At 30.6% G+C, this 18,404-nt stretch overlaps 1 protein-coding gene across 3 annotated transcripts; it reads right to left on the reverse strand.

Annotated features, from left to right (window-relative positions):
- Nucleotides 1-8,681: 8,681 nt before the first annotated feature.
- Nucleotides 8,682-13,418, reverse strand: LOC144547339 (putative calcium-binding protein At1g02270). Of its 3 annotated transcripts, none has more exons than XM_078295963.1 (11): nt 13,268-13,418; nt 12,724-12,879; nt 11,800-11,898; nt 11,394-11,499; nt 10,941-11,167; nt 10,226-10,302; nt 9,992-10,106; nt 9,718-9,843; nt 9,495-9,605; nt 9,300-9,404; nt 8,682-9,041 (listed from the first exon to the last, which is right to left on the reverse strand). In XM_078295963.1, the coding sequence occupies exons 1-11, from the start codon at nt 13,268-13,270 to the stop codon at nt 8,811-8,813; spliced, it is 1,356 nt and encodes a 451-aa protein (XP_078152089.1). In that variant the 5' UTR covers nt 13,271-13,418; the 3' UTR covers nt 8,682-8,810. The 3 variants fall into 3 exon arrangements, with proteins under 3 accessions (XP_078152089.1, XP_078152090.1, XP_078152091.1); XM_078295964.1 differs by lacking the exon at nt 13,268-13,418 and adding an exon at nt 13,116-13,134; XM_078295965.1 differs by lacking the exon at nt 13,268-13,418 and adding an exon at nt 11,635-11,704 and having other exon boundaries at nt 12,724-12,746.
- Between the last annotated feature and the right edge of the window lie 4,986 nt (nt 13,419-18,404).

The raw sequence follows: 18,404 nt of genomic DNA on the forward strand, positions 1-18,404 counted from the left end.
TTCTAACCACTAGACTACAAATAAACATTTGATTATTATTGAAGGGGGCTGAAGTATGTAGAAAGTTCTGAAAAAATAAAATTTAATTAAATTTCAATAAATATAACTAAAATTTTAAAATCATAGGGGTGACTTAGTCATATTTTCAATACATTAAGATCCGCCCTTGAATGGAGCAATGCAAGAGAGAGTGCACCAGAATTGTTCTTTGATCTGGCACGAATCTCAAAATGGACACTCTATATTTACAATACACACTCAGTTTCAACTATTCGGCTGGAATCATACCAAGTATATTTGAATTCGGTGCGGTACCGTAGAACAGATAAGTTTGTATTATCAGTTTATAGTTTTATTTCTAAAGTTTAAAAAAATAATTTCAACCGTTTTAATGCGTGACTTTCATATGAAATTATATTTGAAGTTCAAATTTTATAATTTTTATAATTTAAAAATAAAAGCATTACTTTCTAATGGTTAATATAGTTACAAAAAATTAAGACATGTAAAATTTGATTTTCAAATATATTTTATACAAAGATTATGTTAAGCAATTTGAATTGATTATTTGCACTTTGAAAATAAATATATAAATTCACAGTGCAGATCGCTACGTAATATCCATGTCACTATAACCTTGATTAGATTATACTGTCAGTACATTATTATATGAATTATATATATAAAGGAACAAAGAAGGGTAGGATTACAACTCATACTTGGTTAGAATAATGACTCAACTTGGAATAATTCCAGCTTTACATTACTCGGAAGTACTTCCGCCCACGTGTGCAACATCTGTGTTAAACAGAGAAATTCATTTTTTATAGCTAAAAAGGAATCATTTGTTTCTGCTTTATTTTTTTTTTCTGTTTTTGTAGAATTGATATCTCCGAATTTTTTATTAATATCCTAAAAACAAATTAAATTAATGAATATGTCCTCGATTTTTTTTATAAAAAAAATGTCCTAACAGCCCCTGTGGGGGGTGGCCCACTCTCGGCACCAGACCGCTCCCCACAGGACGGTCCACTTTTCTTTTTTTTTAGAGAATAATTGGAGAGCGAGAAATATAATAATTTAATTATTTGATTATTGTCAACATATACCATTTGCTTGAATAATCAAACGCATACAATAAATAGTAAATGCATTTTAAAATAATTATATGGGCAATCCTTGAATAATCTCTTAGACTTTTGAAAAAACTAATACCGGCCGTTGTATGTCTACCGTAGATAGAGAACTTCAACCAAATTTTTGAGGTACTAAACGACATTTTTCTGCAATTCTAATTCCGTCGAGTGCCCGGGGATGATCCCCGTTCAAGGTCCCGACCGTCTCGTCCCCCCTTTCCAAATTGGTGTCATATGCGCAAATCCGATTTTTCTAGCCAAACTTATAGCTGTTTAAAGTTAAAAAAAAATGATATTTCCGTGCAAAAACACCGATAACGCACCGATGCTTTATGCCCAGCTTAATAATGGGAGAAGTGCATCAATGTTTCATTGCCAAAACATCGATGACGCACCCATGCTCTCTAAACGAACATAACTTTATTAATGCCAAAACATATTCGATGACGTACCCATCTTCTCTAAACGACCATGACTTTAAAATGCATTTGTTATTTATTGTGTGTGTTTGCTTATTTTTTTAATGGATTACGGTTTCATTTATTATTCAAAGATCATTGAAATTATTTATGATTGTTCAATATATGTCATTTACACGGTATTTATTATTATTTTCAAAATTCAAAACCGTCTCCCCTTAGATTTCACAATCTCGTTCTAAACTTTTATGTTGATGTTTTTCATGAATTATTTGTTATATTTATGATTCAAAAATCATCGAAAGCATCTTGTTTTGAATAAAAAAAATAGTTATATTTATGATTTCATAAACTTATTCTAAAAATTATTTAAACAAAAATATTAAGCTTAAAAAAAAGTTGACATCATTGGACATTTAGGCAATCTAATCATATTTCCTTGTGTATATTTGAATAAAATAAATTATTAAGAATCAATGACAAGTCCTTAATTAGTGTTATCTTTAGACTTATGATATCAAACTGACAAATCAAGTCAAAATTATAAAGAATTACGAAATCACTTATCAATATATCAAATGTCTTATTTTTTTTGACATACATCATAAATAAAAAAAACTAAAACTCCACAAAACTATTTAAATGAAAATATTAAGATCTAAAAAAAAAAAAAGTGGACCGCTTCTGTAGAGGGCAGTCTAGTGTTGAGAGTGGACTACCCCTACAGGGGCAGTTAGGGCATATTCATTAATTTCATTTGTTTTTAGAGTATTAATAAAAAAAATCGGGGATATCTCATACTAGGCTTCAACAGTTATCCATACCATTGAAAAACGATTTTTTAAAAAGATTTCTATACTCTAATTTGGAGGGCACATAAAATTGTAAAGCAGTAATTTTTAAGTTTTCACATTTCTCTTTTTACTTCCCCTTCTATTTACTCCTGGAGCAAGGACTAAATAACTTTCTCATATATATTACACAACTGAAAAAATTAATTGAAACTTATTGATAACAAATTAATTAATAATCTTCACAACCACTCAAAACTAACTTTTAGTTTTGCAATGGACGAAACTTGATGACACAGTTTGAGTTATATTAAATATTTTAGTAAATGCCGTAAAATATTTATAGTTGTTTGATGAACAGCAAAAGTTTCGTCCATTTTCACATAATAATAACAACATGCCTATAAATTTTCTCATTTTTCAAAAATAAAATAAAAACTAATGTCAAATTGTATGTCAACTCAATTGTCAATTAAGAGTAGGATAAAATTCACAGTTGATTTTGTGTCAATCATGCTTCACATTTTTTATCTCTGTTTTTAAAGTCTGAATAGTCGATTTGAACCACTCACATAATCTATATATTAAAATGTGCTTGAAGACCAAATTATATATTTTAAAAAATTATTTTACTAATTAGATAGGTACATCACTCTTTTGAATGGTCCAGAATATTCTAAAAACAATAATTAAGTTCCTATCTAATCCAAATAGTAAAAAATTTCGACAAAAATATAAAATTTGGTCTTCAAGCACATTTTAATATGGAGATCATATTGAATAGTTATGATCAATTGTTTGGACTTTAAAAAAAATAATAATAAATGAATAGAAAAATTGGAGCACAAAATCATTGATATATTTGAACCCTCCTTGTCAATTAATACATCCTAATTCTAAATATAATGCCGAACAATTAACACAATTTATTTAAAGAAAATGTAAAACTGTACATCATTTGGACCCACCGATGTAAAGAACATATTTTAAATCCTTGTATTGTGGATTAGTGGTACTAAAAAATGAATTATCTAATACTTAAAATAAACCATGATCTGTGGACTTTGTGTTTAATAGATTTTTCTATTGTGTTTTTCACTTGTACGTCTGCATTATGTTTTTCATGCTGACAAAGCACATGCATAGGGATATTGTCATATTGACCTACCTTCCTTTTTAAAAGAAAATAAAGAGCAGCTGGTAGCTGGATAGTCATCCAAAGACCAAGTGAAAAATAGACCTAGTTGCGCCTACGGGCCTCCCCCCCCCCCCCCCAAAAAAAAAAAAACTAATATCTGCATCATTTTTATTGTCTCTCTTCAAATGAGGATTAGAGAGATAGAGAGGACAGCACGGATAACAAAAATTTGGAGAGCAGCAGATCTCGTTTCAAAATATATGATTATTCATGCAGAGTGGGGGTATGTGTGTCATGAATAACACATATTAGTTCATATTATGAATCAATGTCTTCAATTTTAAAATTCAAATAGTTAATTTAAACCTTCTATCATGATTTTCATATGAAATTGTACTTGCATATTAAACAATATTTTTTTGTTTAACTTTTACTATTTATTTTGCAAAAAAAAAAACTTTTACTCTTTTTATTGATAGGTAGAAAATCACTTCATTTAAAGATTCTAGATCATTCAAATGTATCTAAAAAATAGTAAAATAATTATAAAAATTATAAATTTGTTCTGCAAATACATTTCACACGGAAATGATGTTAAATGATTCATATTAACTGTATGGACTTTAGAAACAAAAATATTAATCCATAGTACATACTGCAGATTAATCCACACTATGCATATTACCATAGCCTCACTCATTCATGCATCTTTTATACATATATAAATAATTGGAAAATTATGTCTAGACTAAATAAATTACAATTAAATAAGAAGTTAGTAGGTATGAAAACGGAGGGGATACGGAGCGGATAGAGGTCAAATCATATTCATATTTCTTTTTAATTTTTCGAATACATATATGAATCATATATTAAATAGATATGGATATGGATACAGATTAAATTGGATATTTATAAAATAATGTAAAAAAAATAAAGTTCATAATATTTATCTAATTATAATGGTGAATAACAATATTTTTTCACAATATATATTAAAATATATGATATATATCTACTATTCGGATACGGATAATTGAAACATAAAACCATGTCAGTATCCATATCCACACAGATATCGAATATCCACATCTAATTTATTGAATACAGATCAAATATTATACATACCTTTTTCACCCCTAGAAATTAGACATTAAATAGTGATATTGCACATTCTTCAAACAAGAGAGTTCAAATTTATCATGTCCGTTCATGCTACGTTGTACCTCATATTTTTTATTTCTGCTTTTAAAATCTGAATAGTCAATTCAAATCACTCAACATGATCATCATATTAAAATAAGTTTGGAGACCAAATTTTATATTTTTTGAAAAAAAATATTATATTTTTAGATAGGTACACAGTGATTTTGTATCTATCTAAAAAAATAGTAATAGAATTAAAAGAATTTAAAATTTAGTCTCCAAAAATATTTTTAATATGAAGATCATGATGAACATTTTATATCGACTGTTTGAACTTTAAAAACATAAACAAAAAATACGAATCACGAAAATATGAGACATTTTAACCCTCCTCTTCTTTTAAAATAGTCCGATCTCTATTTCATTTCTAACTGTGCCTCGAGAAGAAACAAATCCAAAATTAATTGCAGCAATAACTCAAGAAATTAGAACATTTTTGTGTGTATTATATTGGCAATAGTACCCTGCTAAATTTTTCATTTCCCTTTTCGGTTAAAATTGTTGTATCTGTATTTTTTTTTCCCCTTCTCTTATTTCTCTGGTCTCATTGCTTATTGTTACATAGAGTTCATGGCCAATTGACTGAAATGATCCGTTGGGACTTATATCTGATCAATGGAAAAAGAAATCATCTCAATTGACCTAAAAAGTATTCATCTTGAATTAATGTAATGGTACAAGTTATCGAAAAAATTCCGTAAAAGAACTATGATTAATACAACTGATGACCGACTGGTCCGGTAGCCGGAAATTTTTATTAATATATTTTCCAAAAAAAAAAAAAAAAACTAAAACACTTAGTAATTCCACTTTTATTCGGACCGCACAGCCAATCTACAGCCTATTTATAGAGGGCTGCAGATTGTCTTAGAGGTCCTTCAAAAGCTTGAAAAATGTACTATAATATTGAATATATTAATTTTTGAGAGACCTTTAAGTCAATCTACGGTCCCTCATAAATGGGTCGCAGATTGAATGTGCGGCCCAGGTAAATGTAAAATTCTTTCATTTTGGAGATGTTTTGGTTTATTTTATTTTATTTTCTTTTATGCTATAAATAAAATTTTCGGTCCGGTAACACTCCTGTTTTGTATTTATCTCATGAAAAGAAAAAGTCTTAAAACATGAAGAAATTGATAAAGTTTCTAACATGAATAATGCACAGCATTTTATATATATTCTAATTTTGTTTCCTTGAATGCGGTGACTCAACTAACGAATGAGACCAGCAGCCGAGGTATTATTATCTAAGGAGTAGGCGAATTAAAATTATGCAAAACCAACAAACACTTGGATTTCCGTCTGCTATTATTCTTCGTCATGATGCAGGATTCTCTGGAGCAGAGGCGGGGTCAGAGAGAAAAGAGAAAGAATGGCGTCAATTAATCTCTATTTTTTTAATTTTAATTTTTATGCATAATTTTTTATATAATTTTGATTAAAATATTATGGTACTATATAATTGATTTACATTCTCCTCTCTACAAATATTTTATATAATTAACTTCTATAGTTCGAAATTATAACTCTGCTTCTCTTCTAGAGTTTTTACGCAATTTAAATATGTGATGAGTCGCTGACACGTTGGACATATACATGTTTCAGAAACTAGTTTTAATATACTAAACAGTTTTTGCAATTTTTTTTGTTGGATTTTTTAAAGTTGGTGGATTAAAAAAGTTAAAGAATAGTATATTTTATTTTAAAGTTTGACAATATTATATCTATTCTCTGAACATATTATTAAACTTCAAATAGCTGACAAAGTTTTCAAACTTGGCAGAAGTTAAAAAAGAAAAAGGTACCTGACCCATTCTTTTATTTTAAAAAAAGAAAGAGTCTGTAAAGGTAAAAATTAAAAACTGAAACAAAATGTTTGGCACCCAAATCACACGACTCCTTACATATATACAGATTTCACACTCGCTCCAGAGAACCAAACTAGAAATGTCCCCAAAAAAGTACAAAAGTTTTCATGCAAATTTTTTTATTTTAGTTTTTGAGAGACAGAGCCTACTTTTGTAGTTAGGAGATGTCTAATTTCAACCTAAGTATAACTCCTAACTACCTAATAAAATTGTACCGCTCCAGCCTCAGCCTCCAGATGTGCACTAGTATCCAGAGACCGGAAAATATCTTTTTTCAACTTACCAACCACCTTTACAATTTTCAAGGTCGGATGTATAAAGATTAAAGCAAGGTTGCAAACCCGTTGAATTTTAGACATCATTATGTCCAATACTTTTTCTTTTCCGTTGTGAACTGAAATGGTACCACATTTATAATGGGAAACATTGATAATGAACTTGATAATTATATAGTAAGAAACATCAATATCTAATAAATAATAGACTAAGTTGGATGTTTATTAAAGAATGTTTGTTCGTCAATCAGAAACCATGAAACCTAAATATATATATATATATATATATATATATATATATATATAGAGTACGGCTAACGCGCTTCCTCTAGCATATGGGCCGAAATGCTTCCGGTCTAAATTTGAAATTTTAAAATCCAAAAAGTCGATCTGAACCGTTCATCTTCTTCTCCATATTAATATCTGCTTGGAGACCAAATTTTACATTTTTCTGAAATTTTTTACTATTTATTAAGCCATTTTGAAAATCGCTGATCCAACGGTAGCTTCTGATTTTTACTGTTTGGTAAGCCACCGTTGGATCAGCAATTTTCAAAGTGGCTTAATAAATAGTAAAAAATTTCAGAAAAATGTAAAATTTGGTCTACAAGCAGATATTAATATGGAGAAGAAGATGAACGGTTCAGATCGACTTTTTGGATTTTGAAATTTCAAATTTAGACCGGAAGCATTTCGGCCCATATGCTAGAGGAAGCGCGTTAGCCGTACTCTATATATATATATATATATATATATATATATTTAATTTAATCGATATCAATAAGCTACCTTTTTAAGTGATTGATAAGACACCAATAACTTTATTTCTTAAACATAGATAAGTGTATACATATAACCCAAATTAATTAGCAAATAAAATTGTTATTAAATATAACTTATTCCAGCTATAGTGTTGCTTCTACATCAATAACATTCTGAAACTTTTTTTTTCTACGATAATGAAACAACACCAAGATCTATTTTTTGAATCGTTGGTAGTTAGTTTCAAATTATCTTTCAAAATTTGCAAATCAACAAAAAAAATTCACCAAAACTTCAGCTAAGAGCATAAGATTTTGCTTAGTTTACACTCCAAAAATCGTCATATAACAAGAGATATTAGATATGTAGGTCCATACATTCTAAATTATATGACCTTTTTCATTTAATGCCCGGCATAAAAGTATTAGTTATGATGTCATTATCATAGGACTATACCATGTATCCTACTAATGTATAGTGCGTTTTTTGTGGCACTTGTTGTGTATAGCTCCGTGTGGCAAGTCACTGTGCTGCATCTTTCTTAAACATGCATGCCACATACATTGTGATTTTGTTTTGAAGAAGGCAAGTTTGTTATCGAATGTTAAAATATTCATCGTGTCATGCTAAAAGACATCCGAGTAATTTTTAATTAAAATTATTCTTCAACCTTAATTCCAATTTTTTTTTTTTGTTATTTTTTAAAAAGTGAGAAAATCTAGAGACAAGGTTTTTGTATCTAACTTGTTGCTCTTGAGGAGGCAAGTCTCGTTTCAACAAATTGAGCGTATTGTGTTAATTCAGAAATTCAGCAAACATTTGATCTCAGTATTTAAGACGAAAGGGATAGCAAACCCATTCTTGGAAGGGAAAGCAACAAATGATTAGTTAAGCAAATTAAAATATTTCATTCTTATACTAATTATAAGAAAATGTTTCTAGTCGACTAGTTTATTCATTTTAGCTCATCCCAACTAATTCAAACATCCCAATCTTTGAAATCTACATTTGCACATAGTAATAACATACACTAAAAAGGACAAACAAAAAAACGAGATACAGAAAAGTACAAAATGGAAAAAAAAAAGAAAATGAGCTGAAATTTCAAAAGGCAATTTCATCTCAACTTTAATCAATTGTATGTACATAGCAACAGAACCATATGTTGCTTTTTACCTTCTGTTCCTCTTAAAACATGAGTTAGAAAAGAGCAGCTTATGTAAATATTTTGAGAGGGGAGAAAGTTACGGTCAGGGGGGCATGATCGGAGAGGTTATAGTTATCAGGCCAGATCCCTGTTTCTACCTCAGGTGGAAATAGAACCGCATCTTTTACAGTAAGACCATATACAACATCTTTGTTATGAAAACTTTCCTGCTCGAGAGCCCTCTCCTCTAAACATGTATTCTCACATTGGTCGTGCCAATCTGTGTTCCAAATTGAGGACTGCCAAAATAATAACCATCCTTTAGAAGCTATTTGCAGTACTTTTATCTCAGTGCTCTGTTTTTTTGTATGGATTTTCTTCTTCGATCCAATAACATAAAAGCATGGCCCAATTGGTATGCTGGGTTCTTAAAAATTTAGGCCTTCCCACAGCCCAAATTACTTATAATGAGGTTAATAAAGTCCCAATCTAGAGACTGTACCAGTTCAGGCCGGTTTGTGGTGAGTAAAAATAAATTAAAGAAAAAAGTAAAGTACCAGAAATTCTGGAAAATCCAAAACGCCGTTCCTATCCAGGTCAGCGTGGGCCCACAATTCATCAATCTCCTCCCTCTCAAGTCCATTTGGATGAAGCAGGTTCAACTGAAATTCATTTACAAAGAAGTTTAAAAAAACATACATCTACTTTTCACGAAATCATTTCTCTATCTACCAACTATGAAGAAATTGTACCTCATATAGTGCTTCACAAAATCTAGAATAAGTGATATAATCACAGGAATTATCAGCCTTCAGCAATTCATATGCATTATACTCTGAAAGTGAGGCTACTCTTAGAAGATTCTGCCAAAAGGGAAAAAGAAATTTTCATGTAAGTAAAAAATGTAAACCTTAACTAGTAGTATCCAATCCGAGAACATTTTAGTGTTGACCCAGAAACAAATAAAATGTGTACCTTAATAATAGCAAGAACAGCTTCATTCCAGCTAGTTTTAAGGTGCTTCCTTTGCATGTTTGGATTTAGCAACCAAATAAAATCAACACCACATATATTGCCTCTGTGATTCCGATGGCTTACCCACTGCAAAAGAAAATGATGACATTATAAGAATTGGATCATGATGTTTCCAGCACACAACAGATGTACTATTAATCATTTGTTGCATCAAGAATCACATGTTTATCAGTCAAATTTTTGTTTGGATAATATATTTATAAACAGTATATACCTTGTGGCAGTCTGCATCATTGTCAGTATAATGATGTGCTTGGTCATATGATGATACAAACCCCTGTGACCGAAGAAACTTATAAACTTGCCCTCGTTTACTTCCATTCCAATCCCTATAAGAAAAATTATATGCATCATAATGTAATACATGGATTCATCTCACAATAGATAAATTACCAGAATAAAGAGTCAGTTTCAAAGTAATGTAGTTCGTTGTAGCTTAAAAGCTTACCCAGATAAGATAATTGGCATAGGACCGAGTTTATTTTCTTTCTGGTATGCTTCAATACACTGAAGGATCTTGTATACCTAAGGTCAAAACAAAAGGAGGACTGTTATACAAGAAAGAGTTGCGGCAGAAACTTTTACCATTATAAAATTAAGCTTACTAAAGATACCATTTTGGATGTGCAAGTTGTCTTTTCAAGATAGCGAAAGAATTCATTGTGTGTACCTTGTTAACAAGGTTAAGAACCCTAAAACCATCAAATAATAATAATAACTATCTTAAACTATTAGCAGATGAACACTTAGTTTCATTTTTATTAATGAAACTGGACCGTAGGTCTTTTTAACAAAAAAAAAAAAAAACTATTAGCAGATCATCAGCATCAGTTGGTTGACCCTTGACAACTCTTAATACCTAAGTTGACCCTTGACACCTCCTAATACCTAAGTTGACCCTTCACCCTTGGATGAGTTGACAAATGGTTTGTGCATAGCTATAACTATACGACTTTACTAGGTCAGGTCTGGCACCTCTAGTGAAAATATGTTTTAACCAATGACATATAAACAGCAGACTGACAGTATACATGGTTTCAGACTTCACCAGATCAACATTGGCACTTCATCCAGTTAGAGATTTAATAGATAGTGATGACAGTTAAACAGACCCTAAAAAATGATGCATAGTAAAATTTAATTGCTTTGATGTATGAAATTACCTGTTTCAAACGAACAATCGAAAGAGTCCTGTCATGAGGAAATAACAAATGTGTGTTGACAATCAGGATCTCCTGCTGAAAGTTTTCATCTACATTTCCAATTTGTGAGAAGGGAATAACAGATTCAACATGCAACAATTGTGCGACACGATCTCCAAAATCATTGAATAGGCACTCCTTGTAGTTTTTGACCTTAAAGATTCCCTTGTTTACAGCAGTCAGTAGACCTGTGACAGGAAATATGTTAATCTGATGTAAATATCCTCTAAACAATCATCTAAGAAAGAGCAACTGAAATAAACACTTATATTTTTATATTACTTTCCCTACAGATGATTAGTAAGTGTTTGAGTAAAATAAAAATTGATAATAACACCTACTGAACAATAACATTGCATTGAGAATATCATGATTTAGCTTTAAAAAAAATTCACATAATCAGTAGTTCCTTACCATCTCCACGGTTATTGGTACGTGCCAGCTTAAAAGTATCGTATTTGGCATCGCTCAGTCTCTTCTCGTACAGTTTAACAAGTTCTTCACTACCTAGCCACACCTCCTGACAAAAGACATTAACTTAAATTTAGTATGAATTATGAAAATGGTGTTGCAGCAATCTAATACCAAAGAGGCATTTCTAAAGTAGCTTTCTTATTTCTGAGTTCATTGCACAATATGGTATCTAAAATATTACCATTTCCCATTTTTGGTCCCAAAAGTTCCTGATTTCCCAATTTTGGCCTCTGATTTGTAAAATATGATACCTGCCACAAATTTTCATCCAATAAATAATTGAAGAACTTCCTACAAGTGATCATGGGCTATGAGTCTTATTTTGCTCAATAAATGCTTTTAGTACCTGGAGGCAGATAATAGAAGAACAGTCGGATAAGAGCTGATCTAAGATCCGTTGATTCCTGCTCAGCCAATAAGCTCTATAGTCGCTTTCCCTAGTACTCTGGACCACCACCACAACAACAAAAAATTAAGATATGCCCATACAAAAGAAATCAACAAAATATATAAATATTTATTATACCAAGGTTTTTTAAAGTTTAGCTTCTAGACAGTTTTTCTGGTTTAGCAACCAATATTGGGGTACTGGAGTCCACAACACTCCCAATATTTCCATAATGGGAGGATTTCATACTATGAGTTCTGACAGCCTTTCTGATGAAAATTTGGATCTTCACAGGGAAATGACAGAGTGCATAATTTATATTCACTGCTATGGTGAAGTCAGCACGATTGTGTGGCTCTTTATGGGATGTAGACATCAAATTCCCTTGTGGGTGTGCAAAGATGGCTTAAGGGACCTCTACACACATGTTGACATGAGTTTCTACAGACGTTGAGGTTTATACAGGGTCATGGTATCCTGAATTCCTGATTAAACAAAAAAGGGTACTTTGAAAATATCATTTGATCAATATTTCATCAGTAATTCTGCACAACAATTGGTTGATGAAATGTCTGACAAACAGTTCCAATAGTTTACCAAGGCCGTGCATCTCTTTGGTACAAATCTATTAAAAGAAACAACAGAAAAGGACTACAGCTCTATCACGACAACTAGAAGTTTAAACTTCTAGAACAGATTAAACCAAACAAAAATAATAATAAGAACGGGAATAGAATGCCAGGAAAAATAATATTTATTTTCTGATACTAGCATCTGTCAAGCGTGATTGAAATTGAAAGAATACCCCCAATGTAAGTAACAATGAAATGGGAAAAATGATAAATTGACCAATTTAATTAAGAAAGTGATATGAATTGATACCTCATGATCAAGACGTTTGTAGATAGGTGCTAGAATGTTGAAAGTAGTGCACGACACTACAGCCGGCTCCGGGACCACGCAACAAACTCTATTGCCTCTCCATGATCTCTTTCTCTTTCTCCTACATAATTTGCTCTCTTCTTCCCTACCCTTGACCTAGTACCATGAGAAAAAGGAAAATCAAATCAACAATGTGCTAAAAACAAAGATCAAATAAAATCACGAACGAACAACGTAAAAAGAAAAAAAAAAATGCAATTATTTGGGATTCTACGAATTATTGAACGCATTCCTCCCTCTTCTTCCTTCACTTTTGTTCTTTTCACAAATCGAAAGAAAAATTAGACCTTCGCTGATTCAACAATTGATAACGAAAATAGAAACTGTAGTACCATTATACGAATTAATGAAGAGCTTTTTCATTGCTCTTCATTATTTCGTAAATTGTCAATGGTTTCGTCGCTATTGTAATCAGACCGAATGAAATCAAAACGACAACAGAATAATTTGTACACCAAAGCGAAACAATAGGAGATTTTGTTACCATGGTGCCAATTGTAGCGATATCTTTCCACTGTTTTTTTTATGCTGTCGTTGTATTTTCTTGTTTGGGAAGTGATCTGATAGCCAAAGAGAAGCTTGGCCGAGTTAAAACAGGCTGTCGCTTTTTATACGCACAAATGGGTTGTCTAGTACCGGCTATAGCCGGTTGCACTGCATATCGGCAACCGGAATTGGCGATTCCGGTTCCAGACCGTTGTGCGTTACTCCATAAAGCAACACCTCTTACACATGCCCTCCTTACATTCTTATCAGAACTGGAGATATCCAATTATTCTAGTCAAACTATAATCAATTATCCAAAACCTAATAATATATAGGAAATTAATTAAAATCCATGTACCTATATGACCAACATAGTGAAGAAACCACTTTGACAAAAAAATATAGTATAATTTTCTTTTAGAGAAAAGATAAAAAAATTAAGTTGTTTAATTATATTATTATTTTTAGAATAGAGTATGAATATTTATTGTTTCTCTGTTTTCCTTGAGCACTGGAGGTGAACGCAACCCGAGAGGTTTTAAAAATCCGAGGCAAAGATTCCAGTTTTCTGGTGCTTGTCTTTGTTTAAGTCTATCGAGGTACAGTGGGATATGTCGATGAGTTTTTTTCATAAACCATAATTGAAAAATGGATTCTTAGGGAACCAATATGATTACAATTTTTTTTTCAAAAACCATAAGAACCGTGGGAACCTCACGGTCTGGCATTTTTTTTTTTTTCAGACCGTGTGCTTCTCACGGTCTTGCCAAATTTTTTTTTTTTTTTTTTTAAAAAAAAGCAGATTTTTTTTTCAGACCGTGGGGTTCCCACGGTCTCAATTTTTTTTTTTTTTTTTTTTTTTTATAAAACAGAATTTTTTTTAATTTTTTAATTTTTTGTATTAAAATATTAGAAATGTTGAATATGTTTCTTTGAAAATAGATGAAATACAATATAATTTGATTTATTAGAAATACTGCAATAAATAACCCGGATCAATATTTTTCAGGTCGGATTTTTCGCGGCTGTAAGAAAAATTAATATATTTATTTATGTGTTATTAGAAAAAAATAAAAATGCTTAGATTCTGAGTTATTGATCCCGGTTCAAAAGTCATTTCTAGGTAATCCAGAAAATATTGTGATCTTTCTAGTAAATTTAATTTATGAAAAGTTGTATCTATTTTTGAAAATAATAATAACTTTTAAGTTATTTAATAATTGTTATTCAAAAAGAATTCTCAAAATAGATATAACTTTTTATAAATTAAATGTCCTAGAGGGATCACAATATTTTCTGGATTACCTAGAAGTGACTTTTGAATCGGGATCAATAACTCAGAATCTAAGCATTTTTATTTTTTTCTAATAACACATAAATAAATATATTAATTTTTCTTACAGCCGCGAAAAATCCGACCTGAAAAATATTGATCCGGATTATTTATTGCAGTATTTCTAATAAATCAAATTATATTGTATTTCATCTATTTTCAAAGAAACATATTCAACATTTCTAATATTTTAATACAAAAAAAAAATTAAAAAAAATTCTGTTTTATAAAAAAAAAAAAAAAAAAAAAAAATTGAGACCGTGGGAATCCCACGGTCTGAAAAAAACAATCTGTTTTTTTTAATAAAAAAATCTGTTTTTTTTTAAAAAAAAATAAAAAAAATAAAAAAATTTTGGCAAGACCGTGAGAAGCACACGGTCTGGAAAAAAAAAATGCCAGACCGTGACGTTCCCACGGTTCTTATGGTTTTTGAAAAAAAAGTTGTAATCATATTGGTTCCCTAAGAATCCATTTTTCAATTATGGTTTATGAAAAAAATTCTATGTCGATGCCACTTGTTTTCATTTTCCTATTTCTCTTGATGCTCTCCCGTTTTTATGTACTTGCTTCAACTTTCTATTTTTTGGTTTTCTCAAACTTCTACATCATAGCATTTTTTATTATTATTTTCATTGATTCTACAAATGCTCGTATGTACAAAATATAGCGGTGCTGAGTGGGAGGTGTATTGTCGGAGGTCGGATAAGAGCAGAGGCAGGATTTTCGTCGGAAGAAAAAAATTATTGAATTGGGTTTAAATAGTTTATTGAATTTAAATTTATTAATTAATTGAATACTTGATAAAAAAATATGTTTTGACTTATATTTTTCAATGCCCTAACTTATAATTTTTAATCCTATAACTTATAATTAATATTACCAATCATAATTCAAGAAATTTATTTTGATTTTAACACTAAATTTAACCCGAATTACAAATCAAACATCCAGAGGGGAATAAATTTTTCTTCAGAGAGAGACAAAATCGATCGGTACCAATAGATTACCACTAAAACTCGAAATCCAGGGGAGGTGGCTCCCCCCCCCCCCCCCCGGTGGTACAGTAGATCCGCCCCTGGATAAAAGTCGTTCGATGTATGTTTAAATTAGTACAAATTTTAAAGTTTTCTTTGTAAATCTTGATGTGCATGAAACGTTTCCTTCAGATCAGACCGCCCTTATTCCGCTTAATCTATTAAAATTAAAAATAGCATAAATAAAAAGTTAATGTTGATCATAATAATACAAGAGGAGTTTCAATGTTTCTATCATATATTTATTTTTTAATGTTAATAATTTAGAATTCAAAACTGAAATATCAAAATAATATGAGTGAGTCTATGGTACTATGCATATTACAATTTGGTACCGTGCTACAGCTCTATATTTGAGTTTTAAAATCACTGTTTTTGGATGGTCCAGAATTTTCAGATCAAGTGATTTTCTAAATATCTAAAAAAATAGTAAAAATTTTTTAAAAACTGTAAAATTTGGTCTCCAAAAACATATTAATATGGAGAACAAGATGAACGGTTCGGATCGACCGTTAGGATTTGAAAACTCAAATATAGAGCCGTAGCACGGTATGCATAGTACCATAGACTCGCTCAAATAATATTATTAGATTTGATCTTATCATTTTCTCTATCCACATTTAAAAAATCATGACATTCCAATTTAGTTTTGATCGATATCAAAAGTTTATAAAAATACATTGATATAAATAAATTTTGAATGTTATTTTTCAACTTATTAATTTACACAAAAACAAAATAAAAAGTGATAAAATCTGAAATTTTATCTTTCAATCATAGCCGTTGACGAATCAGAACATCTACGTACATAATGTAAGAATGGAGATATATTAACTAACATGTTATAATCTTTTAGAATTAGAAATATCCCCTCTCAGAAATGTTACTAATATTAGCATGACATTAGGTATATACTGTCGTATTGGGTCAGGAAAGGTAGACTTAAACCATACACTATACATTCTAAGTTCGGATAAAATTCGAACCAGATATAGAAAAATATACCCATAATTTAATTGATTATATATTTAAAATCATACCTTATTCAGATTAATTAGGTTCGGACTGATCCCGATTTAAATCCAGATCAAAATAAGATCAGGAGTCAAGACCGGATAATCTAGTAAAAATAGCACCTCTATTTATCAATTAATCTTTCGTTTGTCAATTTTAATTTTGATTAAATTTTAATTTGTAGAGAATTTATATTTAAAACAAACTTCCACGAAATTAATTCACACTTAACCTTGTAGTTGGACAAACAAAATTTACACGTAATACATTACATATACTCTAAATAGCAAATAATTGGAACAAAATATTCCCCAACACACAAAAAAAAAAAAATCGATCCTTTAAAAGATATGTTTCCCATTATCCATTCCTTTAAAAGATATTCCTCCCCGCATATTGCTTCCTACACGTAATGAATGTCTCAATGAAATTAATTAGGAAGCTGATAACAGTATCCGCACTACAGTACTTGCACTATATCCACAAGAGGACTACCGAAAATTAAATGTGAAAAAATAACTTTTTTGTAGGGATCGCAAAAATTCCACAACTCATAATTTTTTTCCTAAATTATTAATATATATGCATGGAAGTATTTATAGTTATGAGGTGAACAATTATTTATTGTACGGGTACTGTAGCGCGAAGATAATAATACCCGCAGTACTGTACCCGCACTGTACACTCGGGGGGGCCACCGAAAATTAAATGCAGAAAGATAACTTCCTACATGGACTGCAAAATCTCCACAATTTTTTTTTCCATATTATTAATACCTACGCATTTTTTTTCTTTCAAATGAGATCCATAATGACGTACTTTCAGACTCGTCATCACGCAAGTATTTATATTTTGCCGTACAAGTATTTTTTACATATGACATTGAAGTACATATATCTAAGTATTGAAAGTATTTATACTTATACACTAAATTTTTTTGTTAAAGGAACTCGAAAATGGATAACCATAACAAGTCACGCATCAAAGTATTAATATTTTTTTTGAGTGTTGATATATTATCTTCTAAGTATTTATAACTACGAATGTATGCATATCTAATTATTTTTACATATGACACTGATTGATATCTAAGTACTAAAAGTATTTATATCTATGCATTAAAATATTTGTTCCTATGAAGTCAACACGAGTGTGGGATTGTAGAAGGAAAACTATATAATTAATGAGGACCATAGAGAAATGATGTTGCTATGATTTTAGAATAATAATTAGTGGGGACCATAATATATTATTTCTCTAAGTGTGATACTGTAGCATGCGTATTGTAACGCGAATACTGTGTGGGTACTAAATTAATTATTCAATTAATTATTGCTTCCAGGTGGAATTGATAAACGGTGATATGGATTGAAAAAGATTGCATTTAATCCTGCAAACAGCTAATACAGAATCAGAACAGCTATTCAGAATCCTAAACCCATGATCTAGTTTCATGCAAACAACATCACCTTTTAGAAATCCAAAAATATTTATATGGGTCATGACTCATGAAAATATCCTCAACTGTACAAAATTCAACCCCAATTACAAGAGAAAGGTGTAGGTCCGATGCCCATCGGATCTAGTTTGGTTCCGATTGGTAAATATACTGTCTAATTTGCTTCATAATTTGTGCGCACCAATATTAAAGCAGACGCGAATCCTAAAGCCAATCTAACGGTGATTGAACCCGTTGGAACCAAAGTAGGTCCGATGCCCATCGGACCTACTCTGTTTCCCAATTGCAAACATGC

The sequence above is a fragment of the Carex rostrata genome, chromosome 31 (assembly GCF_964058835.1).
Source record: "Carex rostrata chromosome 31, lpCarRost1.2, whole genome shotgun sequence".
NCBI lineage: Eukaryota > Viridiplantae > Streptophyta > Magnoliopsida > Poales > Cyperaceae > Carex > Carex rostrata.

Bases quoted from the DNA above. Each gene is read 5' to 3' on its own strand.
- LOC144547339 (XM_078295963.1), bottom strand. The intron at 9,844-9,991 runs GTATATACTGTT...TTTCTTTTGCAG, and splicing joins ATGATGCAGACTGCCACAAG to TGGGTAAGCCATCGGAATCA. The intron at 9,606-9,717 runs GTACACATTTTA...CCCTTTTGGCAG, and splicing joins CTGTTCTTGCTATTATTAAG to AATCTTCTAAGAGTAGCCTC.